Below are 24,940 nucleotides of genomic sequence, written 5' to 3'. Positions count from 1 at the left end.
TAGTGTGACATAAAGCCAACATCCCGGTTTAGGCCGTCCTCATGTGTGCGGAACTTGGCTATCAGTTTCTGCTCAGCGACTCTGCAGCAAACTACCCAGCCTTCAGGAGAACAGTGACCACGACACCACACAACCCTGCCACAGCAACCTCTGCAAGACGTGCCGGATCATCGACACGGATGCCATCATCTCACGTGAGAACACCATCTACCAGGTACACGGTACCTACTCTTGCAACTCGGCCAACGTTGTCTACCTGATACGCTGCAGGAAAGGATGTCCCGAGGCATGGTACATTGGGGAAACCATGCAGACGCTACGACAACGGATGAATGAACACCGCTCGACAATCACTAGGCAAGACTGTTCTCTTCCTGTGGGGGAGCACTTCAGCGGTCACGGGCATTCAGCCTCTGATCTTCGGGTAAGCGTTCTCCAAGGCGGCCTTCACGACACACGACAGCACAGAGTCGCTGAGCAGAAACTGATAGCCAAGTTCCGCACACATGAGGACGGCCTAAACTGGGATGTTGGCTTTATGTCACATTATCAGTAACCCCCACAGCTTGCCCCCTGGACTTGCAGAATCTCACTGGCTGTCCTGTCTGGAGACAATACACATCTCTTTAATCTGTGCTTAATGCTCCCTCCACCCACATTGTCTGTATCTTTAAGACCTGGTTGGCTGTAGAGATTCGCATTCTAATCAGTATTTTGCAACTTGATTTTGTGTCTCTGTGCCCTGTTTGAGAGCACATTTCTACTCCATCTGACGAAGGAGCAGCGCTCCGAAAGCCAATGGCATTTGCTACCAAATAAACCTGTTGGACTTTAACCTGGTGTTGTTAAAACTCTTACTGTGCTTATCCCAGTCCAATGCCGGCATCTCCACATCATGACCTCCCCTGTAGCCAGTGAGGATACAAAGATCTCTCTCAAGGCCCCAGCAATTTCCTCCCTTGCCTCTCTCAGTATTCTGGGATATATCCCATCAGGCCCTGGAGACTCGTCTACCTTGATGTTTCTCAAGAACCCCAATACCACCTCCTTTTTGACCTCAACATGACTCAAACTATCTACACATCCTTTCCCAGACTCATCATCCACCAGATTCTTCTCTTTGGTGAATACTGACGCAAAGTACTCATTTAATACCTCGCCCATTTCCTCTGGCTCCACGCATAGATTCCCTCCCTTGTCCTTGAGTGGGCCAACCCTCTCCCTGGCTACTCTCTTGCTCTTTATATATGTGTAAAAAGCCTTGGAATTTTCCTTAATCCTGCTGACCAATGCTTTTTCATGACCCCTTTTAGCCCTTCTTACTCCTTGCTTAAGTGTCTTTCTACTTTCCTTGTATTCCACACTTGCTTCGTGTGTTCCCAGCCTCCTAGCTTTGACAAATGCTTCCTTTTTCTCTTTGACTAGGCTCACAATATCTCTCGTTATCCAAGGTTCCCAAAACTTGCCATTCTTATCCTTCATCCTTACAGGAATGTGCCGGTCCTGAATCCCTATCAACTTACAGTTGAAAGCCTCCCACATGCCAGATGTTGATTTGCCCTCAAACCTCTGCCCCAATCTACATTCTTCAGTTCCTGCCTAATATTGTTGTAATTAGCCTTCCCCCAATTTAGCACCTTAACTTGAGGACTAAACTTATCTTTATCCATCAGTACCTTAAAGCTTACCGAATTGTGGTCACTGTTCCTGAACTGCTCCCCTACTGAAACATCGACCACCTGGCCAGGCTCATTCCCCAATACCAGGTTCAGTATGGCCCCTTCCCTAGTTGGACTATCTACATACTGTTTCAGGAAGCCCTCCTGAATGCTCCTTACAAACTCTGCCCCATCCACGCCCCTAGCACTAAGTGAGTCCCAGTCAATTTGGGGAAATTAAAATCTCCCACCACAACAACCCTGTTACTTTTACACCTTGCTAAAATCTGCCTACACATCTGTTCCTCAATCTCCCGCTGGCAGTTGGGTGGCCTATAGTAAACCCCAACATTGTGACTACACCTTTCCTATTCCTGAGCTCTACCCATATTGCCTCGCTGTATGAGCCCTCCGAGGTGTCCTCCCGGAGTACAGCTGTGATATTCTCCTTAACAAGTAGTGCAACTCCCCCACCCCTTTTACATCCCCCTCTATCCTGCCTGAAACATCTATATCCTGGAATGTTAAGCTGCCAATCCTGTCCTGTCCTTAACCAAGTCTCTGTAATGGCAACTACATCATAGTTCCTGGTACTAATCTCGCTCTAAGTTCATCTGCCTAACCTGTTACACTTCTTGCATTGAAACAAATGCACTTCAGTCCACCAGACCCTCTCTGAATTGCAATCCCACCTTGCCTACTGTTTCTCTGAGTCTTACTGGCCCTACTCTCTCGTTGTCAGGGAAACAATTGGACCTCTCAGGGACAAAAGTGGGGAATTATGCTTAGAGCCCAAAGAAGTTGGGGAGATCCTAAATTAATACTTAGCGTCAGTATTCACAAAGGAGAGGGATGCGTTGACTGGGAGTGTCTCGGAGGGGAGTGTTGACCCGTTGGAGAAAATCTCCATTACAAGGGAGCAGGTGTTAGGTTTTTTAGGGAATATAAAGACTGACAAATCCCCAGGGCCTGATGGAATCTATCCCAGGCTGCTCAGGGAGACGAGAGATGAAATCGCTGGGCCTCTGATGCAAATCTTTGTCTCGTCATTGGACACAAGTGAGGTCCCAGAGGATTGGAGGATAGCTAATGTGGTCCCGTTATTTAAGAAGAGTAGGAAGGATAACCCGGGAAATTATAGGCTGGTGAGCTTGACGTCGGTGGTCGGGAAGTTGTTGGAGAGGATTCTTAGGGATAGGATGTATGCGCATTTAGAAAGGAATAAACTCATTCACGATAGTCAGCATGGTTTTGTGAGAGGGAGGTCATGCCTCACTAACCTGGAGGAGTTTTTTGAAGAAGTGACTAGAATGGTTGATGAGGGAAGGGCTGTGGATGTCGTCTATATGGACTTTAGTAAAGCGTTTGACAAAGTCCCTCATGGTAGGTTGGTGCAAAAGGTTGGATCTCATGGGATAAAGGGGGAGGTGGCTAGATGGGTGGAGAACTGGCTTGGTCACAGAAGACAGAGGGTGGTAGTGGAAGGGTCTTTTTCCGGCTGGATGCCTGTGACTAGTGGTGTTCCGCAGGGCTCTGTATTGGGACCTCTGCTGTTTGTGATTTATATAAACGATCTGGAAGAAGGTGTAACTGGGGTGATCAGTAAGTTTGCGGATGACAGGAAAATGGCTGGACTTGCAGATAGTGAAGAACATTGTCAGAGGCTACAGAAGGATATAGATAGGTTGGAAATTTGGGCAAAGAAATGGCAGATGGAGTTCAATCCAGATAAATGCGAAGTGATGCATTTTGGTAGAACTAACATAGGGGGAGCTATACGATAAATGGCAGAACCATAAAGGGTGTAGATACGCAGAGGGACCTGGGTGTGCAAGTCCACAGATCCTTGAAGGTGATGTCACAGGTGGAGAAGGTAGTGAAGAAGGCATATGGCATGCTTGCCTTTATAGGACGGGGCATAGAGTATAAGAGTTGGGGTCTGATGTTGCAGTTGTATAGAACGTTGGTTCGGCCGCATTTGGAATACTGCGCCCAGTTCTGGTCGCCACACTACCAGAAGGACGTGGAGGCTTTAGAGAGAGTGCAGAGGAGGTTTACCAGGATGTTGCCTGGTATGGAAGGGCTTAGTTATGAGGAGAGATTGGGTAAACTGGGGTTGTTCTCACTGGAAAGATGGAGGATGAGGGGTGACCGAATAGAGGTGTATAAAATTATGAAAGGCATAGATAGGGTGAATGATGGGAAGCTTTTTCCCAGGTCGGTGGTGACGTTCATGAGGGGTCATAGGTTCAAGGTGAGGTGGGGGGAGGTTTAACACGGATATCAGAAGGATGTATTTTACACAGAGGGTGGTGGGGGCCTGGAATGCGCTGCCGGGCAAGGTGGTGGAGGCGGACACACAGGGAACGTTTAAGACTTATCTAGATAGCCACATGAACGGAGTGGGAATGGAGGGATACAAAAGAACGGTCTAGTTTGGACCAGGGAGCTGCATGGGCTTGGAGGGCCGAAGGGCCTGTTCCTGTGCTGTATTGTTCTTTGTTCTCCTTCAGTGGTTCAGTTGTCATTGATAAGAGTTAATATACTTACCCATAGTCATCAATTAAATGAGATCCTAGAACAACCACTTTCAGATCAAAAAGATCTGGTTGTTCCTTGATGCCAAACATAATGGGAGCGAGCTTGGAATAATCGGCACGGTTGCAGGTGGCAACACAGATTCGCAGCTTCTTCCTGTTCTTATTTTTCTCCATGATTTCCTAATTTTCAAAAGCTTTATGGATCAATTTCTGAAAATAAACAGAAATGGGATTTATATAAATCTGCAGCACTGTGTCAAAAATTATTTAATGTGGTATGTACATTAGGTGGATTTGCCATGCTGAATTGCCCCTTAGTGCCCCAAGGTGTGTCGGTTAGGTGGATTAGCCATGGGAAATGTATGGGGTTACAGTGAAAGGGCAGGGGAGAGGGCCTGGGTAAGATACTCTGTGAGAGAGTTGGTGCAGACTGAACAGGCCAAATAGCCTCTTCCGCGCTGTAGGGATTCTATGTACTAAGAATGCATGCACGCTATTCCTCTATGCACCAAATAAGTTAAAAACAAGATATATTTATACAATAAACGTACAAAGCTAAATAGTGAGTGGACAATACAACCACATTTTATTACAGTGTTCTAAAAAGTTAAAAATTAAATTCTCCCCCCAGTCTCCCATCCATTGACTCTGTCTACACTTCCCATAGGTGATTTGGAGTTGGGGACCAAGTGTAGTGTGTCAAAATTCACAGATGACGCTAAGATGGGTGGAAGAGCAAAGTGTTCAGAGGACGCTGAAAGTCTGCAAAGGGATATAGATAATCTAAGTGAGTGGGCGAGGGTCTGGCAGATGGAGTACAATGTTGGTAAATGTGAGGTCATCCATTTTGGTAGGAATAACAGCAAAATGGACTATTATTTAAATGGTAAAAAATTGCAGCATGCTGCTGGGCAGAGGGACCTGGGTGTCCTTGTGCAGGAATCTCAAGGAGTTGGTTTGCAGGTGCAGCAGGTAATTAAGAAGGCAAATGGAATTTTGTCCTTCATTGCGAGAGGGATGGAGTTTAAAAACAGCGAGATTATGTTGCAGCTGTATAAGGTGCTGGTGAGGCCACACCTGGAGTACTGTGTACAGTTTTGGTCTCCTTACTTGAGAAAGGGTATACTGGCACTGGAGGGGGTGCAGAGAAGATTCACTAGGTTGATTCCGGAGTTGAGAGGGTTGGCTTATGAGGAGACACTGAGTAGACTGGGGCTATACTCATTGGAATTCAGAAGAATGAGGGGAGATCTTATAGAAACATGTAAGATTATGAAGGGAATAAATAAGATAGAAGCAGGGAAGTTGTTTCCACTGGCGGGTGAAACTAGAACTGGGGGGGCATGGCCTCAAAATAAGGGGAAGCAGATTTAGGACTGAGTTGAGGAGGAACTTCACACAAAGGGTTGTGAATCTGTGGAATTCCCTGCTCAGTGAAGCAGTTGAGGCTACCTCATTGAATGTTTTTAAGGCAAGGATAGCTAAATGTTTGAACAGTAAAGGAATTAAGGGTTATGGTGAGCGGGCGGGTAAGTGGAGCTGAGTTCACAAAAAGATCTTATTGAATGGCGGAGCAGGCTCGAGGGGCCAGATGGCCTACTCCTGCTCCCAGTTCTTATGTTCCCGCTGCCTCGGCAAAGCAGCCGGCATAATTAAGGACCCCACGCATCCCGGACATTCTCTCTTCCACCTTCTTCCTTCGGGAAAAAGATACAAAAGTCTGAAGTCACGTACCAACCGACTCAAGGACAGCTTCTTCCCTGCTGCTGTCAGACTTTTGAATGGACCTAGCTTGCATTAAGTTGATCTTTCCCTACACCCTAACTATGACTGTAACACTATATTCTGCACTCTCTCGTTTCTTTCTCTATGAACGCTATGTTTTTGTCTGTATAGCGCGCAAGCAACAATACTTTTCACTGCAATACATGTGACAATAATAAATCAAATCACCCTCCCATTGGCAGAGCAGTCGAGATCTGGGGCACACTGATTTAAGGTAACTGGCAAAATGCCATGAGGAAAACCTTTTTTTAAAAACACAGAGTTAGGATCTGGAATGCGCTGCCTGAGAATGTCATGGAGGCAAATTCAATCCAGGTTTTCAAAGGGGAACTGGAATAGACCAGACCCCTTAACAGTTGATGAACTGTAGAAATCGAGAAATAATAGGCTTATAAGAAAGGTACTGCAATGATCATAGACATTTTATTTGTCATATAGTTTGGGAAAAAAAATCAAATTTGCAAAGGTAGCCTTGAAGATCAGTTTACAGAGTGTAATTGGGATAGTTCCTTAAAACAATATGTTCTGGAACCGCCCAGCGAACAGACTATTTTATAGAATCCTAGAATAGTTACAGCACAGGAGGTCATTTGGGCAGTCATATCTGTGCTGGCTCTCTGAAGGAACAATTCACCGAGAGTCACCTACCCGGTTATCTCTGTAACCCTTCACATTCTTCCTTTTCAGATAATAATCCAATTCCTTCTTGAATCTGCCTCCACCACACTCTCAAACCGTATATTCCAGATCCTAACCATTCACTGTGTGAACTCATTTTGACATTGCTTCTTTTGCCAATTACCTTAAATCTGTGCCCTCTAGTTCTCCATCCTTCTAACAGTGGGAACAGTTTCTCCCTATCTACTCAATTGAGATTAATTAATAATATAATAGTAAATTAGATCCTCTGGTCCCAGAGGTGGTCGAGATGCTGGCGTTGGACTGGGGTAAACACAGTAAGAGTTTTAACAACACCAGGTTAAAGTCCAACAGGTTTATTTGGTAGCAAACACCATTAGCTTTGCTCCGAAAGCTCATGATTCCAAATAAACCTGTTGGACTTTAACCTGGTGTTGTTAAAACTCTTACTGGGGAGGTCCCAGAGGATTGGAGAATAGCCAATGTTGTTCCTTTGTTTAAGAAGGGTAGCAAGAATAATCCAGGTAATTACAGGCCGGTGAGCCTTGTATCAATGGTAGGGAAATTATTGGAGAGGATTCTTCGAGACAGGATCTACTCCCACTTGGAAATAAGTGGACGTATTAGTGAGGGGCAACATGGTTTTGTGAAGGGGAGGTCGTGTCTCATGAACTTGATTGAGTTTTTTGAGGAAGTGACGAAGGTGATTGATGAGGGTAGGGCAGTGGATGTTGTCTACATGGACTTCAGTAAGGCCTTTGACAAGATCCCTCATGGCAGACTGGTGCAGAAGGTGAAGTCGCATGGGATCAGAGGTGAGCTGGCAAGGTGGAACACAAAACTGGCTCGGTCAAAGAAGACAGAGGGTAGCAGTGGAATTTCTGTGTATTTCTGAATGGACGGCTGTGACAAGTGGTGTTCCTCAGGGATCAGTGCTGGGACCTTTGCTGTTTGTAATATATATATATATATAAATGATTTGGAGGAAAATGTAACTGGATCGATTAGTAAGTTTGCGGATGACAAACATTGTTCCACTGGAGCAAGCAGAGAGGGAGTGATTGGAGGCAGGAGTGCTGGTGAGAGATTGATTGAATTATTTATTTATTTAATTAGTCAGCTAGTGTGTGTTTTTTTTTTGGCCTTTACTTTTGTAGTAGTATTTTTCTTAAGTTTAAAGTGAAAACCGGAAGTGGGCTGCTAAGGAGTCTGGGAAAGGTTTTTAAAGCGCGTGAAGTATAAAAGGTAGGCTGCAGTATACAGCGGGCAGCGTCGGGAGCGGGCAGTGTAGTGTGTGAGCTATAAGGGCTTTGGCTCACAGGGCTTCGGGGGAAAGGGCGAGTAGGGGTGAGTTTAATTCATTTGTGCTGTTTCTACCTGGTACTGGCAAGGTATCTAGAGGGGATGGGTGTGCAGGCAGTGCTATGTTCCTCTTGAACTATGTTTGAGGTGAGGGACGATGACAGTGTCCCTGCTGATTACACCTGTGGGAAGTGCACCCATCTGCAGCTCCTCCAAAACCGTGTTAGGGAACTGGAGCTGGATGAACTTAGGATCATTAGGGACGCAGAGGTGGCCATAGACAGAAGCTTGAGGGATACAGTTACTCCGAGGAATGAAAACAGATGGGTGACGGTGAGAGGGGCTGGGAGGGAGCAGTCCGTGCAGGGATCCCCGGTGGTCGTTCTCCTTGGCAACAAGTATTCCGCTTTGGATACGGTTGAGGGGGACGACATACCAGTGGTGAGCTGCAGTGAGCGGATCTCCAGCACTGTGTCCGTCTCTGTGGCTCGGGAGGGTAAGGGGGAGAGCGGGAGGGCAATAGTTATTGGGGACTCGTTAGTTAGAGGGATAGATAGGAGGTTCTATGGCAGCAAAAGAGACTCACGGATGGTATGTTGTCTACCGGATGCCAAGGTCCGTGACGTCTCAGACCGTGTTTTCCGGATTCTTAAGGGGGAGGGGAAAACAGTCACAAGTCGTGGTACACATTGGTACCAACGACATAGGTAAGAGAAGGGACGGGGATTTAAAACAGGAATTTCGGGAGCTGGGCTGGAAGCTGAGAGCCAAGACAAAACATGTGGTCATCTCTGGTACGCTACCGGTGCCACGTGATAGCGAGTTGAGGAACAGGGAGAGAGTGCACTTAAACATGTGGTTGCAGGGATGGTGTAGGAAGGAGGGTTTCAGATACGTGGATAATTGGAACACATTCTGGGGAAGGTGGGACCTGTACAAACAGGACGGGGTGCACCTGAACCAGAGGGGCACCAATATCCTGGGAGGGAAATTTGATACGGCTCTTCAGGAGGGTTTAAACTAATTTGTCAGGGGAGTGGGAAAAGGAGTTGTAGTCCAGAAGTCAGTGTTGAGGGTGGTGAGGTATTGGGGAAGGTATCAGGGTCAAGGGTGGGTACCGGTAGACAGGAAGGTGGGTTGAAGTGTGTCTACTTCAATGCAAGGAGCATCCGGAACAAGGTAGATGAACTTGGGGCGTTGTTAGGAGTTTACTATAGGCCCCCAAATAGTAATAGAGATGTGGAGGAAGAAATTGCTAAGCAGATTATGGATATGTGTGGGGGTCACAGGGTAGTTGTCATGGGGGACTTTAACTTTCCAAATATTGATTGGAACCTTTGTAGGTTGAATAGTTCGGATGGGGCAGTTTTTGTGCAGTGTGTGCAGGAGGGTTTCCTGACACAATATGTGGATAGGCTGACAAGTGGTGAGGCCACATTGGATTTGGTACTGGGAAATGAACCGGGCCAAGTGTTAGATTTGGTTGTGGGAGAGCACTTTGGAGATAGTGACCACAATTCGGTGTCTTTTGTTATTGCAATAGAGAGGGATAGGGCCGTACGGCAGGGAAAGGTTTACAATTGGGGGAGAGGTAATTATGATGCGATTAGGCAAGAATTAGGGGGCATAAGTTGGGAACAGAAACTGTCAGGGAAAGGCACTAATGAAAAGTGGAACTTTTTCAAGGAACAAATACTGGGTGTCCTTGATAGGTATGTCCCTGTCAGGCAGGGAGGAAATGGCCGAGTGAGGGAACCATGGTTCACGAAAGAGGTGGAATGTCTTGTGAAAAGGAAGAGGGAAGCTTATGTAGGGATGAGGAAACAAGGTTCAGATGGCTCGATTGAGGGTTACAAGTTAGCAAGGAATGAGCTGAAAAAGGGGCTTAGGAGAGCTAGGAGGGGACATGAGAAGTCCTTGGCGGGTCGGATCAAGGAAAACCCCAAGGCTTTTTACTCTTATGTGAGGAATAAAAGAATGACCAGGGTGAGGTTAGGGCCGGTCAAGGACAGTAGTGGGAACTTGTGTATGGAGTCAGTAGAGATAGGCGAGGTGATGAATGAATACTTTTCTTCAGTGTTCACCAAGGAGAGGGGCCATGTTTTTGAGGAAGAGAAGGTGTTACAGGCTAATAGGCTGGAGGAAATAGATGTTCAGAGGGAGGATGTCCTGGCAGTTTTGAATAAACTGAAGGTCGATAAGTCCCCTGGGCCTGATGAAATGTATCCTAGGATTCTTTGGGAGGCAAGGGATGAGATTGCAGAGCCTTTGGCTTTGATCTTTGGGTCCTCGCTGTCCACAGGGATGGTGCCAGAGGACTGGAGAACGGCGAATGTTGTTCCTCTGTTTAAGAAAGGGAATAGAAATGACCCTGGTAATTATAGACCGGTTAGTCTTACTTCGGTGGTTGGTAAATTGATGGAAAAGGTCCTTAGGGATGGGATTTACGGCCAATTAGAAAGATGCGGAATAATCCGGGATAGTCAGCACGGATTCGTGAAGGGCAAGTCGTGCCTCACAAATTTGATTGAATTTTTTGAGGAGGTAACTAGGTGTGTTGATGAAGGTAGGGCAGTTGATGTCATATACATGGATTTTAGTAAGGCGTTTGATAAGGTCCCCCATGGTCGGCTTATGATGAAAGTGAGGAGGTGTGGGATAGAGGGAAAGTTGGCCGATTGAATAGGTAACTGGCTGTCTGATCGAAGACAGAGGGTGGTGGTGGATGGAAAATTTTCGGACTGGAGGCAGGTTGCTAGCGGAGTGCTGCAGGGATCAGTGCTTGGTCCTCTGCTCTTTGTGATTTTTATTAATGACTTAGAGGAGGGGGCTGAAGGGTGGATCAGTAAATTTGCTGATGACACCAAGATTGGTGGAGTAGTGGATGAGGTGGAGGGCTGTTGTAGGCTGCAAAGAGACATAGATAGGATGCAAAGCTGGGCTGAAAAATGGCAAATGGAGTTTAACCCTGATAAATGTGAGGTGATTCATTTTGGTAGGACTAATTTAAATGTGGATTATAGGGTCAAAGGTAGGGTTCTGAAGACTGTGGAGGAACAGAGAGATCTTGGGGTCCATATCCACAGATCTCTAAAGGTTGCCACTCAAGTGGATAGAGCTGTGAAGAAGGCCTATAGTGTGTTAGCTTTTATTAACAGGGGGTTGGAGTTTAAGAGCCGTGGGGTTATGCTGCAACTGTACAGGACCTTGGTGAGACCACATTTGGAATATTGTGTGCAGTTCTGGTCACCTCACTATAAGAAGGATGTGGAAGCGCTGGAAAGAGTGCAGAGGAGATTTACCAGGATGCTGCCTGGTTTGGAGTGTCGGTCTTATGAGGAAAGGTTGAGGGAGCTGGGGCTGTTCTCTCTGGAGCGGAGGAGGCTGAGGGGAGACTTAATAGAGGTGTATAAAATGATGAAGGGGATAGATCGAGTGAACGTTCAAAGACTATTTCCTCGGGTGGATGGAGCTATTACAAGGGGGCATAACTATAGGGTTCATGGTGGGAGATATAGGAAGGATAACAGAGGTAGGTTCTTTACGCAGAGAGTGGTTGGGGTGTGGAATGGACTGCCTGCAGTGATAGTGGAATCAGACACTTTAGGAACATTCAAGCGGTTATTGGATAGGCACATGGAGCACACCAGGATGATAGGGAGTGGGATGGCTTGATCTTGGTTTCAGATAAAGCTCGGCACAACATCGTGGGCCGAAGGGCCTGTTCTGTGCTGTACTGTTCTATGTTCTATGACACAAAGGTTGGTGGATTTACGGATAGCGATGAGGACCATCAGAGGATACAGCAGGATATAGATTAGTTGGAGTCTTGGGCAGCGAGATGGCAGAGGGAGTTTAATCCGGACAAATGTGAGGTAATGCATTTTGGAAGGTCTAATACAGATAGGAAATATACAGTAAATGACAGAACCCTTAAGAGTATTGATAGGCAAAGGGATCTGGGTGTACAGGTACACAGGTCACTGAAAGTGGCAATGAAGGTGGAGAAGGTAGTCAAGAAGGCATACGGCATACTTGCCTTCATCAGCCGGGGTATTGAGTTTAAAAATTGGCAAGTCACGTTGCAACATTATAGAACCTTAGTTAGGCCGCACTTGGAATATAGTGTTCAATTCTGGTTGCCACACTACCAGAAGAATGTGGAGGCTTTGGAGAGGGTACAGAAAAGATTTACCAGGATGTTGCCTGATATGGAGGGCATTGGCTATGAGAAGAGGTTGGAGAAACTTGGTTTGTTCTCACTGGAGTGACAGAGGTCTAGGGGAGATCTGATAGAAGTCTACAAGATTATGGGAGGCATGGACAGAGTGGATAGTCAGAAGCTTTTTCCCAGGGTGGAAGTGTCAATTATTAGGGGGCATAGGTTGAAGGGGCGAGGGGCAAGGTTTAAAGGAGATGTACGAGGCAGATTTTTTACACAGAGAGTAGTGGGTGCGTGGAACTCGTTGCCGGGGGAGTTATTGGACGCTGATACGGTCCTGACTTTTAAGAGCATCTTGACAAGAACATGAATAGGATGGGAATAGAGGGATATGGTCCCTGGAAGGATAGAGGGTTTTAGTTAAGTCAGGGCTGGACAGACTGTAGGGTCGAGAACAAGTGGTCACAATCTCAGGAAATGGGGTAGGCCATTTAGGACTGAGATGAGGAGAATTTCTTTCACTCGAAAGATGGTAAAGTTCTTGACAACTTTATTAGAGTTCTTGACAATGTAACAAGCAAAATGGATAAAGGCAAGTTGATAGACGTCATGCATTTGGATATCCAAAAGGCATTTGATAATGTGCCAAATAAAAAATTTATTGCACAAACATTTATGATGCCGGAGGTGATATATTAGCATGGATAGAGGATTGGTTAGACAATGGGAAACACTCAGAAAACATGAGTACTTTTCAGCTGCAAAATCATAACGAGTGAGGAACCAGAGATCAGAGCCCAAGGCCACAACTATTTATAATCCCTCCCGCCTCCCTATTTCCAAGCCTGGTGATCACCCATCCACCCCCGGGCTGGCACCCCTAGGCTGGGTCATCTAATCCTCCTGCCCCTCCCTCCCCGGGTCATACAATTATACAGTGCAGAAGAGACTCTTTGGTCCATTGAGTCTGCACTGACACGTGAGAAACACCTGATCTCCCACCTAATCCCATTTATCAACACTTGGTCCATAGCCCTGAATGTTATGACGTGCAAAGTGCTCATGCAGTTTCTTTTTAAAGGATGTGAGGCAACCCTCCTCCACCACCCTCCCAAGCAGCACATTCCAGACCGTCACCACCCTCTGGGTTTCTCCTCAGTACTAAGCTGTGACCTCACTAAAGTTCAATACAGTTCCAACATGACTTCCCTGCTTTTGTAATCTGTGCCTTGATTGATAAATGCAAGTGTCCCATATGCCTTTTTCACCACCCCACTAACATGCCCTTCGGTCTTCAAAGATCCATGGACAAACACGCCAAGGTGGCTTTGTTCCTCACAACTTCCTAGTGTCATGCTGTTCATTGAATACTTCCTTGACAAATTTCTCCTTCCAAAGTTTATCACCTCACACTTTTCAGGATTAAATTCCATCTGCCACTTATCTGCCCATTTGACTATTCCGGCTATATTCTCTTGTAGCCCAAGACACTCTGCTTCACTGTTAACCATCCGGCCAATCTTTGTGTCATCCACAAACTTACTAATCCTACCCCCCACAGTCATCTATGCCATTTATATAAATGACAAATAATAGTGACCCAGCACGGATCCCTGTGGTACGTCACTGGACACTGGCTTCCAGTCACTAATACAGTAAGTGTTTTAACAACACCAGGTTAAAGTCCAACAGGTTTATTTGGTAGCAAATGCCATTAGCTTTCGGAGCGCTGCTCCTTCGTCAGATGGAGTGGATATGTGCTCTCAAACGGGGGTGTCTCTGTGCCCTGTTTGAGAGCACATTTCCACTCCATCTGACGAAGGAGCAGCGCTCCGAAAGCTAATGGCATTTGCTACCAAATAAACCTTTTGGACTTTAACCTGGTGTTGTTAAAACTCTTACTGTGTTCACCCCAGTCCAACGCCGGCATCTCCACATCATTCCAGTCACTAAAGCAGCCTTCTGTCATCACTCTCTCTGCTATAACTGAGCCAATTTTGAATGCACTTTGTCAAATTACTCTGTATCCCACGTGAATTTACCTTCTTGACAAGATCCCACATGGGAGACTTGTAAAAGGTTGAAATCCATATAAACTACATCGACTGCACTACCCTCATCTGCACACCTGGTCACCTCCTCAAAATTCAATCCAATTTGTTAGGCATGAGCTCCCTCTGACGAAGCCATGCTGACTATCCCTGATCAAGCTTTGCCTCTCCAAGTGGAGATACTCTCCTTCAGAGATTTCTCTAATAGTTTCTCTACCACTGATGTGAGACTCACTGGTCTGTAGTTCCCTGGTTTATCTCTACAGCCCTTCTTAAATAGCAGAACCACGTTAGCTGTTGTCCGATCCTCCGATACCCCCCTTCCCCGGGCCACTGCCATCATCACCCCCTGCTCCGGGCTGGGTCACCCACCCCCACCCCGGGTCACTCACCCACCCCCCCCGGGTCACTCACTCACCCCCCCCCCCCCCAGGTCACTCACTCACCCACCCCCCCCCCCCCGGGTCACTCACCCACCCCCCCCCGGGTCACTCACTCACCCACCCCCCCCCCCCCCCCCCCCCCAGGTCACTCACTCACCCACCCCCCCCCCCACCCCCCCCCCGGGTCACTCACCCACCCCCCCCGGGTCACTCACTCACTCACACCCCCCCCCCCCGGTCACTCACTCACCCACCCCCCCCCCCCCCCCCCCCCGCCCCGCCCCCCCGGGTCACTCACTCACTCACTCCCCCCCGGGTCACCCACTCACTCACCCCCCCCCCCGGGACACCCACTCACTCACCCCCCCCCTCCCCCCCCCCCCGTCACTCACCCCCTCACCCCGGGTCACTCACCCCCCCCCCCCCCCCCCCCACCCCACCCCCCGGGTCACTCACTCACTCACACCCCCCCCCCCCGGTCACTCACTCACCCACCCCCCCCCCCGGTCACTCACTCACCCACCCCCCCCCCCGGTCACTCACTCACCCACCCCCCCCCCCACCCCCCCCGGGTCACTCACTCACCCACCCCCACCCCGGGTCACTCACTCACCCCCCCCCCCCGGGTCACTCACCCCCCCCCCCCCCCCCCCCCACCCCACCCCCCGGGTCACTCACTCACTCACACCCCCCCCCCCCGGTCACTCACTCACCCACCCCCCCCCCCCCCCCCCCCCCGGTCACTCACTCACCCACCCCCCCCCCGCCCCGCCCCGCCCCCCCGGGTCACTCACTCACTCACTCCCCCCCGGGTCACCCACTCACTCACCCCCCCCCCGGGACACCGACTCACTCACCCCCCCCCGGGACACCCACCCTCTCCCCGGGTCACTCACCCACCCCCCCCCCCCCCCCCCCCCCCACCCACCCCCCCCCCCCCCCACCCACCCCCCCCCCCCCCCCCCACCCACCCCCCCCCCCCCCACCCACCCCCCCCCCCCCCCCCACCCACCCCCCCCCCCCCCACCCACCCCCCCCCCCCCCCCCCACCCACCCCCACCCCCCCCCCCCACCCACCCACCCCCCCCCCCCCCCCCCACCCACCCCCCCCCCCCCCCACCCACCCCCCCCCCCCCCCCCCCACCCACCCCCCCCCCCCCCCCCCCCCACCCACCCCCCCCCCCCCCCACCCACCCCCCCCCCCCCCGGGTCACTCACTCACTCACTCCCCCCCGGGTCACCCACTCACCCCCCCCCCCCCCCCCCCCGTCACTCACCCCCTCCCCCCCCCCCCCGTCACTCACCCCCTCCCCCCCCCCCCGTCACTCACCCCCTCACCCCGGGTCACTCACCCTCTCTCCGGGACCGCTCCTTGCTGCTCCCTTACCTCCGCTCTGCTCTCCTTCAGTTGTCCATGTCTCCGTCCCACATTGCCTTCCCCCAGCCGCCACTCCTCCGGCTAATGGTTCCATCCGCCCAATCGGCAGACGTGATGACGTAGTGTGGGGCGGGTCCGTGCGTTGCCATGGTTCCGGCCGCTCGGGGGCGGGTCCGGGCGTTGCCATGGTTCCGGCCGCTCGGGGTCGGGTCCGCGCGTTGCCATGGTTACTGAGGCCTGCGGCCGTCGAGGCAGTGCGCTCTGGCCTGTGACCCAGGCGCCGAGCCCGGGGTGGATCCTCGGCCCCGACTCCCAGTTTAACACTGAAAATACGTCAGGAGATTTTAGGATGAGCAAAATCCCAATGGGGTTTTAAAGAGAGTTGGGCCAGGGAGGGAACTCCAGACTGTAGGACCTTTCCAGCTGAAGGCACATCCATGGATGGTGGAGCCATTAACATTGGGAATGCACAAGAAGGTCAGATTGGAGGAGTGCAGAATGTGAAGGGATGTATTAACAAGATGGAACTAAATGGTACATAAGCAATAGGAGGAGGCCATTCAGCCCTTCATACTTGCTCCACAATTCAGTCAGACTGTGGCTCTTGGCCTCAATTCCACTTTCCTGCCGACTCCCAGGAACCCTCAATTGGCTTGTAGTTTAAAGAAGGTGTCGTTACACAGAGACCATGGGTGTGTGACATACACAAACCTTTGATGGTAATGTGACAAGTCAAGAAGACTATTGAAGTATCTGATGGTGCTATGTTCCACAACAGCATTTCCTGTCTTCCCTCTGCTCAGGATTCCCCCCAATATGGTTGACAGGGCCCTCAACCTTGTCTGACCCATTTCCTGCACTTCTGCCCTCACTCCTTCCCCCTCCGTCCCAGGACCATGAGAGGGTTCCAAAAGAGAAAATGCTGGAAAATCTCAGCAAGTCTGGCAGCATCTGTAAGGAGAGAAAAGAGCTACCGTTTCGAGTCCAGATGACTCTTTGTCAAAGCTAAAAAGCATAGAAAGTGGGAGATATTTATACTGCAAGGTGAGGGAATGAAAGATGAGTCAATGACCTGGATGAAGAAGTGGAGGGATGGGTTGGTAAGTTTGCCGACAACACGAAGGTTGGTGGAGTTGTGGATAGTCTGGAGGGATGTCAGAAGTTACAGAGGGACATAGATAGGATGCAAGACTGGGTGGAGAAGTGGCAGATGGACTTCAACCCAGATAAATGTGTAGTGGTCCATTTTGGCAGATCAAATGGGATGAAGGAGTACAATATAAAGGGAAAGACTCTTAGTACGGTAGAGGATCAGAAGGACCTTGGGGTCCGGGTCCATAGGACTCTAAAATCGGCCCCGCAGGTGGAGGAGGTGGTTAAGAAAGCGTATGGTGTGCTCCCTTTATCAATGGAGGGATTGAGTTTAGGAGTCCGGGGATAATGATGTAGCTATTTAAGACCCTCGTCAGACCCCACTTGGAGTACTGTGCTCAGTTCTGGTCGCCTCATTACAGGAAGGATGTGGAAAAGATTGAAAGGGTGCAGAATGTGAATGGCCAAACGGCTGAGAAGCTGTAAGCTCTGACAGATGAAGATGTAGGGGGAGGGGGGGAGGGGAGATAGGACAGAGATAGAATGTAGAAAGGGGGAAGTGGGGGAGAAAAGCTAAGGGAAGGGGGATGAAGTAGGGGGAAAGAGTGGGGGAAGAGAAAAATGAAGAAAGACCATAAAGAAATAAAAGGTAGAGAACCTTAGAGTAAAAAATTAAATAACATAGAGTGAAAACAAAGGGGGCCGAGGTGGGGTAGAGCAAATCATCTGAAGTTGTTGAATTTCGATGTTGAGACTGGAAGGTTGTAAAGTGCCTAGCCGGAAGATGAGATGCTGTTCCTCCAGTTTGCGTTGAGCTTCACTGGAACAAGCCAAGCCAAGGACAGATATGTGAGCATGGTAGCAGGATAGATCCTGCTCCCATGCCCACAGTGAAGCTCAACGCAAACTGGAGGAACAGCATCTCATCTTCCGGCTAGGCACTTTACAACCTTCCGGTCTCAACATCGAATTCAACAACTTCAGACGATTTGCTCTGCCCCACCTCAGCCCCCTTTGTTTTCATTCTATTTTATTTAATTTTTTACTGTTCTCTACCTTTTATTTCTTTATTGTCTTTCTTCATTTTTCTTCCCCCCCCCCCCCACTTTTTCCCCCTTCTTCAATCCCCTTCCCTTACCTTTTCTTTCCCCTGCTTCCCTTCTCTACATTCTATCTCTGTCCCATCACCCATCTTCCCCCCCCGCCCCATCAGAGCTTACGTTTTCTCTGCCGTTTGGCCATTCACACCTTTTATTCTCTCTGTAGACAGTTATTAGCAGTCTTTTCCCCTGGTTTCTGTGGCTATGACTCATCTTTTGTTCCCTCACCCTGCAGTATAAATATCTCCCATTTTCTATGCCTTTTAGCTTTGACCAAGGCTCATCTGGACCTGAAACATCAGCTCTTTTCTCTCCTTACAGATGCTGCCAGACCTGCTGAGATTTTCCAGCATTTTCTCTTTTGGTTTCAGATTCCAGCAGCCGCACTAATTTGCTTTTATCCATGAGGGGGTTCCCCTTGTCCTCACTTTCTACCACACTAGCTTCCAGATTCAAAGGACCATTTTCTGCCATTTCTAGCACAATGCCACCACCGAACACATCTTTCCCTCACCTTCCCTGTCAGCATTCTAAAGGGATCAGTCCCTCTGTGACATCCTGGTGCACTCTACTGTCACTTCAACTCCACCCAAGCAATTGCATGAGGTGTAACACCTGCCCCGTTACCTCCTCACTGCCCAAGGCCTCAAACACTCCTTCCGGGGGAGGCAGAAATTTACTCGTATTTCTTTCAGTCTAGTCTACTGTATTCACTACTCGCAATGTGAACTCCTTTACACTGGGGAGATTAAACACAGACTGGGGGTCTGAAAAAAGAGGCATACATGAGGTCCAGGCAGCTAAAAACGGATGGAGCACTGGAGGAATACAGAGAAAGTAGAAAATAACTCAAATAGGGAGAAGGGCAAAAAGGGTCACGAAATGTCCTTGGCAGACAGGATTAAGGAGAATCCTAAGGCATTTTATCCATACGTTAGGAACAAGAGGGTTGTTAGGGAAAGAATCGGACCTCTCAGGGACAAAGGAGGGGAATTATGCTTAGAACCAAAGGAAGTAGGTGAGATCCTAAATGAATACTTTGCATCAGTATTCACAAAGGAGAGGGACATGTTGACTGGTATTGTCTCAGAGAGATGTGTTGACCCGTTAGAAAAAATCTCAATTACAAGGGAGGAAGTGTTAGGTTTTTTAGGAAACATTAAGACAGACAAATCCCCAGGGCCGGATGGCATCTATCCTAGACTCCTCAGGGAGGCGAGAGATGCAATTGCTGGGCCTCTAACAGAAATCTTTGTCTCTTCACTGGGCACAGGTGAGGTCCCAGAGGATTGGAGGATAGCAAATGTGGTCCCGTTATTTAAGAAGGGTAGCAAGGATAACCCGGGTAATTATAGGCCGGTGAGCTTGACGTCCGTGGTAGGGAAATTGTTGGAGAAGATTCTTAGAGATAGGATATATGCGCATTTAGAACTTAATAATCTCATTAGCGATAGACAGCATGGTTTTGTACGAGGGAGGTCATGCCTCACAAATTTGGTTGAGTTTTTTGAGGAGGTGACAAAAACGATTGACGAGGGAAGGGCCATGGATGTCGTCTGTATGGATTTTAGTAAAGCGTTTGACAAGGTCCCTCATGGCAGGCTGGTGCAAAAGGTTAAATCTCACGGGATAAAAGGTGAGCTAGCTAGGTGGGCGAGAACTGGCTTAGCCATAGAAAGAAGTCTCACAACACCAGGTTAAAGTCCAACAGGTTTATTTGGTAGCAAATACCATAAGCTTTCGGAGCGCTGCTCCTTCGTCAGATGGAGTGGAAATGTGCTCTCAAACAGTTTGAGAGCACTGTTTGAGAGCACATTTCCACTCCATCTGACGAAGGAGCAGCGCTCCGAAAGCTTATGGTATTTGCTACCAAATAAACCTGTTGGACTTTAACCTGGTGTTGTGAGACTTCTTACTGTGTTCACCCCAGTCCAACGCCGGCATCTCCACATCTTAGCCATAGAAGACAGAGGGTAACAGTGGAGGGGTCTTTTTCCGGTTGGAGGTCTGTGACTAGTGGTGTTCCGCAGGGCTCTGTATTGGGACCTCTGCTGTTTGTGATATATATAAATGATTTGGAGGAAGATGTAGCTGGTGTGATCAGTAAGTTTGCGGACGACACAAAAATTGCTGGAGTTGCGGATAGTGATGAACATTGTCAGAGAATACAGCAGGATATAGATAGGCTGGAACATTGGGCGGAGAAATGGCAGATGGAATTTAATCCAGATAAATGCGAAGTGATGCATTTCGGTAGATCTAATGTAAGGGGGAGCTATACAATAAATGGCAGAACCATCAGGAGTATAGACACACAGAGGGACCTGGGTGTACAAGTCCACAGATCCTTAAAGGTGGCAGCACAGGTGGAGAGGGTGGTAAAGAAGGCATATGGCATGCTTGCCTTTATTGGACAGGGCATAGAATATAAAAGTTGGCATATGATGTTGCGGCTGTATAGAACGTTGGTTTGGCCACATTTGGAATACTGCGTCCAGTTCTGGTCGCCACACTACCAGAAGGACGTGGAGGCTTTGGAGAGAGTGCAGAGAAGGTTTACCAGGATGTTGCCTGGTATGGAGGGTCTTAGCTATGAGGAGAGATTGGGTAAACTGGGGATGTTCTCCCTGGAAAGACGGAGGATGAGGGGCGACCTAATAGAGGTGTATAAAATTATGAAGGGCATAGATAGGGTGAACAGTGGGAAGCTTTTTCCCAGGTCGGAGGTGACGAACACAAGGGGTCACAGGTTCAAGGTGAGGGGGGGCAAGGTTCAACACAGATGTCAGGGGGACGTATTTTACACAGAGGGTGGTGGGGGCCTGGAATGCACTCCCAAGCAAGGTGATTGAGGCGGACACGCTGGGATAGTTTAAGACTTATCTAGATAGCCACATGAACAGACTGGGAATAGAGGGATACAAACGAATGGTCTAGTTGGGCACATGAGCGGCGCGGGCTTGGAGGGCCGAAGGGCCTGTTCCTGTGCTGTATTGTTCTTTGTTCTTTGTTTTGCAGAGGACCTTCACTCAGTCCACACACTTGACATTTCAATTCACCATCTTGCTCTCATGCTTGTGTTCCTGTCCTTGGTCTGCTATGATGTTCCTGACAAGCCCAACGCAAGCTGAAGAAACAGCACCTCATCTTCTGAATCGGCATTTTACAGCCTTTGGACTCAGCATCGACAACTGAACTCCCAAATAATTTCCAATTAATTTTGGTGCATAATTAATTAAGAGCTGACCCAGTGTGTTGTATCAGTCAATAATCTTGGAGAGCTAAAGAGCTGGGGGAGGTCCCAGAGATGACAAAAGGCCAGGCTATGGATGAATTTAAACATGGACAACAGTTTATGGGTTGGTTTTCTGAGTTACTTTGTCTTGTTAAATGAAACACTTCATGTTTATATTACTTAAAATAATGGGGGTCATGTAAATTATTTTTTCAGTATTATCTTTATGGATCTATTAAAAAAGTCACCTGTGGTCAGAATTGATGAGTTAATGTTCAAAGTGTAGACCCTTTTTCAAAAGACCACTTTATTCACTTTCAGATTTTTAGTGCCTGCAGATTTCTGTTTTTAATTTGTTAAACATTCAGTAGATTTCCACTGGCACCTTTTTCTGCCAAAGGAATTTGGTTTAGTAATGAGGACCAGTCTTGTGGAAAATAGGCTAATTGTGATAACCTCCACAAGTTTCATGAGGAAATCACTGAGTTCAATCCCACATTGATTAGGAGTTGCTCTGGCAACAGGCAGTGCCCTTCCCAGCTGAAACTTATTACCTGAGCCTTTTATAAGGTAGACCCAGGATTGGGCCTGCTGAACTGTAGTCCTAGGCAGGGACTAGTGGGTGTACACCATGGTAGTAGTTTTACTTTGCATTCTGTAATAAACAATGTTCCTTTCCAATCGGGCTTCCTGAGTCATTACACTAATAAATGAAAGTGTTTCTTCCAAAGCTTCCAGGGACTAGAAACAGCAGATCTTGACTCTGATTAAAGATCATAAACATGAAATATTGACCCTGATTTTACCGGCACGGCCACTCCGAAATCAGGGCTGGCGAGGCTCGCAGAACCCCCGTTGGTCTCCGGCGGGATTTTACGAGCCTCGGGCGGCCGTGCCGGTAAAATCAGGGCCATTAACTCTGTTTCTCTGCAGATGCTGCCAGACCTGATCAAAATTTCTGGCACTGTTTTTATTTCAGATCTCCAGTATCCATGGTATTTTGCTCTTGGAGATGTTTGCTGTCTTTATTGTCTCACAGTTTCCACTAGTTTGAAAGGTAGGTTGATTAAAAATGGTTAAACTGCTGCCACGTCTCCATTTTGCATAAAGCAGCCCATGCTTTAGAACTAATAGGGAATTCAGGAGAAGCTTCTTTGTCCAGAGAGTGGGGAGAATGTGGAACTCACTAACAGGTGAATTGCCTAAGTACATTAAGGGGAAGTTAGATAAGCACAAAAGGGAGAAAAGGAATCAAAAGCTATGCTGATAAAGTGAGATGAAGTAGGGTGTGAGAAGGCTCACCTGGGGGCATGAACACTGGAATGGACCAGTTGGGTTGAATTAAACATTTCTCTGTTATAAGGTTATGTATTTCTATGTTCATGCAGTTTCCCAGAGCTGTCACTCATCTCATGTCTTGGATAATCCTATTCAGGAAGTTTGTCAGTGTTGTGGCAGCCAGACACTGCCACACTTCCAGGTTTGGAAGCTTGAACAGTGGCTGGCGGCACTGCTGTGCATGGATGTTCACTTGGAAACTCTTAAATGTGGTGATGAGTTTCAGCCTGGTAGAAACCCAGCTAAGTAAAATAAATTATATAAATACTCATAAATACATGTGGATAATAGTTGACATCAGACTACTTCTAAACTTTCTTGAACAGAACTGTGCATTATTCTGACAGTTACACTCACTCTGGACAAATGCCTTGTCTTTAGAACAACAATTATTACTCCCTTTGACTTTTATTCGATGACACTTTGTCTCTGCTTCACTCTACCCAATCCAAGACCTTCCCTCTTATTCTTCCTCCCTTCAGCAGCATACAACCCATCACATTTCCACCCTCCTTCAGTTAGAAATCATAGAAACCCTACAGTACAGAAAGAGGCCATTCGGCCCATCGAGTCTGCACCGACCACAATCCCACCCAGGCCCTACCCCCATATCCCCACATATTTAACCGCTAATCCCTCTAACCTATGCATCTCAGGACACCAAGGGCAATTTTTAGCATGGCCAATCAACCTAACCCGCACATCTTTGGACTGTGGGAGGAAACCGGAGCACCCGGAGGAAACCCACGCAGACACGAAGAGAATGTGCAAACTCCACACAGACAGTGACCCAAGCCGGGAATCGAACCCAGGTCCCTGGAGCTGTGAAGCAGCAGTGCTAACCACTGTGCTACCGTGCCGCCCACGGTAGCACAGACGTCACAATGAACTTGAAATGTTAGCGATGTTTTCCTCTGTAAACAGTCAGAGCTGCTGAACATTTCCAGCGCTTCCTATTTTCATTTCTAAACTTCCCTCTCTTTTTGATCTTATCTTGTTAAGTTATTAGTTTATATGATTTTTTATTAAGTATATTTGAAGCTATTATGACAATTTATACTAATTAGTGCCATTGATTTAGTTAGTGATGTTAGTTAAACAATACATAGTTGTTTTACTTAATTGAACTTTATTTCCACTTTATATGGATCTAAAAGAAGTTAGGAAGTACTCTGGCCACAGTGTGGGCACTATAAACGGTGTTGGGTGTGCACAGGACACTACAGGGAACTAAATGCCTCATTAATATATCTGACACATTCTAATGGCATCAGAGAGACAGAGTCAGACTGCAAGATATCACCTTCTCCTTTCTAGGACTGAACACAGTTAGCCTGGCAGTAAGAAGATTTGTGTATTATTTACTGTTTGAAAGAACACTTTTTAATTGTTCTGTGAGTAGGAATGCTGAAGATGAGGTGAGAGTGCCTGCCCTTGAGCAAGGAACAGTACAGCACAGGAACAGGCCCTTCGGCCCACCAAGACAGAGCCGACACCTGACACCTTTCTAAACTAAAAGGGGGGAGGGGGGGGAGAGGAAGGGGGGAGAGGAAGGGGGAGGGGGGGAGAGGAAGGGGGGAGGGGGGGGAGAGGAAGGGGGGAGGGGGGGAGAGGAAGGGGGGAGGGGGGGAGAGGAAGGGGGGAGGGGGGGAGAGGAAGGGGGGAGGGGGGGGAGAGGAAGGGGGGAGGGGGGGGAGAGGAAGGGGAGAGGAAGGGGGGAGGGGGGGGAGAGGAAGGGGGGAGGGGGGGGAGAGGAAGGGGGGAGGGGGGGAGAGGAAGGGGGGAGGGGGGGGAGAGGAAGGGGGGAGGGGGGGGAGAGGAAGGGGGGAGGGGGGGGAGAGGAAGGGGGGAGGGGGGGAGAGGAAGGGGGGGGGGGGGGGAGAGGAAGGGGGGAGGGGGGGGAGAGGAAGGGGGGAGGGGGGGGAGAGGAAGGGGGAGGGGGGGGAGAGGAAGGGGGGAGGGGGGGGAGAGGAAGGGGGGAGGGGGGGGAGAGGAAGGGGGGAGGGGGGGGAGAGGAAGGGGGGAGGGGGGGAGAGGAAGGGGGGAGGGGGGAGAGGAAGGGGGGAGGGGGGGGAGAGGAAGGGGGGAGGGGGGGAGAGGAAGGGGGGAGGGGGGGGAGAGGAAGGGGGAGGGGGGGAGAGGAAGGGGGGAGGGGGGGGAGAGGAAGGGGGGAGGGGGGGGAGAGGAAGGGGGGAGGGGGGGAGAGGAAGGGGGGGGAGAGGAAGGGGGGAGGGGGGGGAGAGGAAGGGGGGAGGGGGGGGAGAGGAAGGGGGGAGG

The 24,940-nt window shown here is 49.0% G+C and overlaps 1 protein-coding gene across 2 annotated transcripts in view; it reads right to left on the bottom strand.

Annotated features, from left to right (window-relative positions):
* gne (glucosamine (UDP-N-acetyl)-2-epimerase/N-acetylmannosamine kinase) overlaps window positions 1-16,010 on the bottom strand; it is a 57,035-nt gene extending 41,025 nt beyond the window's left edge. The window contains exons 1-2 of one of the 2 annotated variants that reach the window (XM_078201517.1): window positions 15,908-16,010; window positions 4,209-4,408 (exon numbers count right to left, since the gene is read on the bottom strand). In XM_078201517.1, the coding sequence (XP_078057643.1) occupies window positions 4,209-4,372 (164 nt within the window). In that variant the 5' untranslated portion in view covers window positions 4,373-4,408; window positions 15,908-16,010. Of the gene's footprint in view, window positions 1-4,208; window positions 4,409-15,872 lie in introns of both variants that reach the window. The other variant, XM_078201516.1, reaches the window with a different exon arrangement.
* Between the last annotated feature and the right edge of the window lie 8,930 nt (window positions 16,011-24,940).

The sequence above is a fragment of the Mustelus asterias genome, chromosome 1, assembly GCF_964213995.1.
Source record: "Mustelus asterias chromosome 1, sMusAst1.hap1.1, whole genome shotgun sequence".
In the NCBI taxonomy this organism is placed as follows: Eukaryota; Metazoa; Chordata; class Chondrichthyes; order Carcharhiniformes; family Triakidae; genus Mustelus; species Mustelus asterias.
Note: the sequence above shows the minus strand (reverse complement) of the source record. Positions and strands in the feature narration are given on the sequence as shown.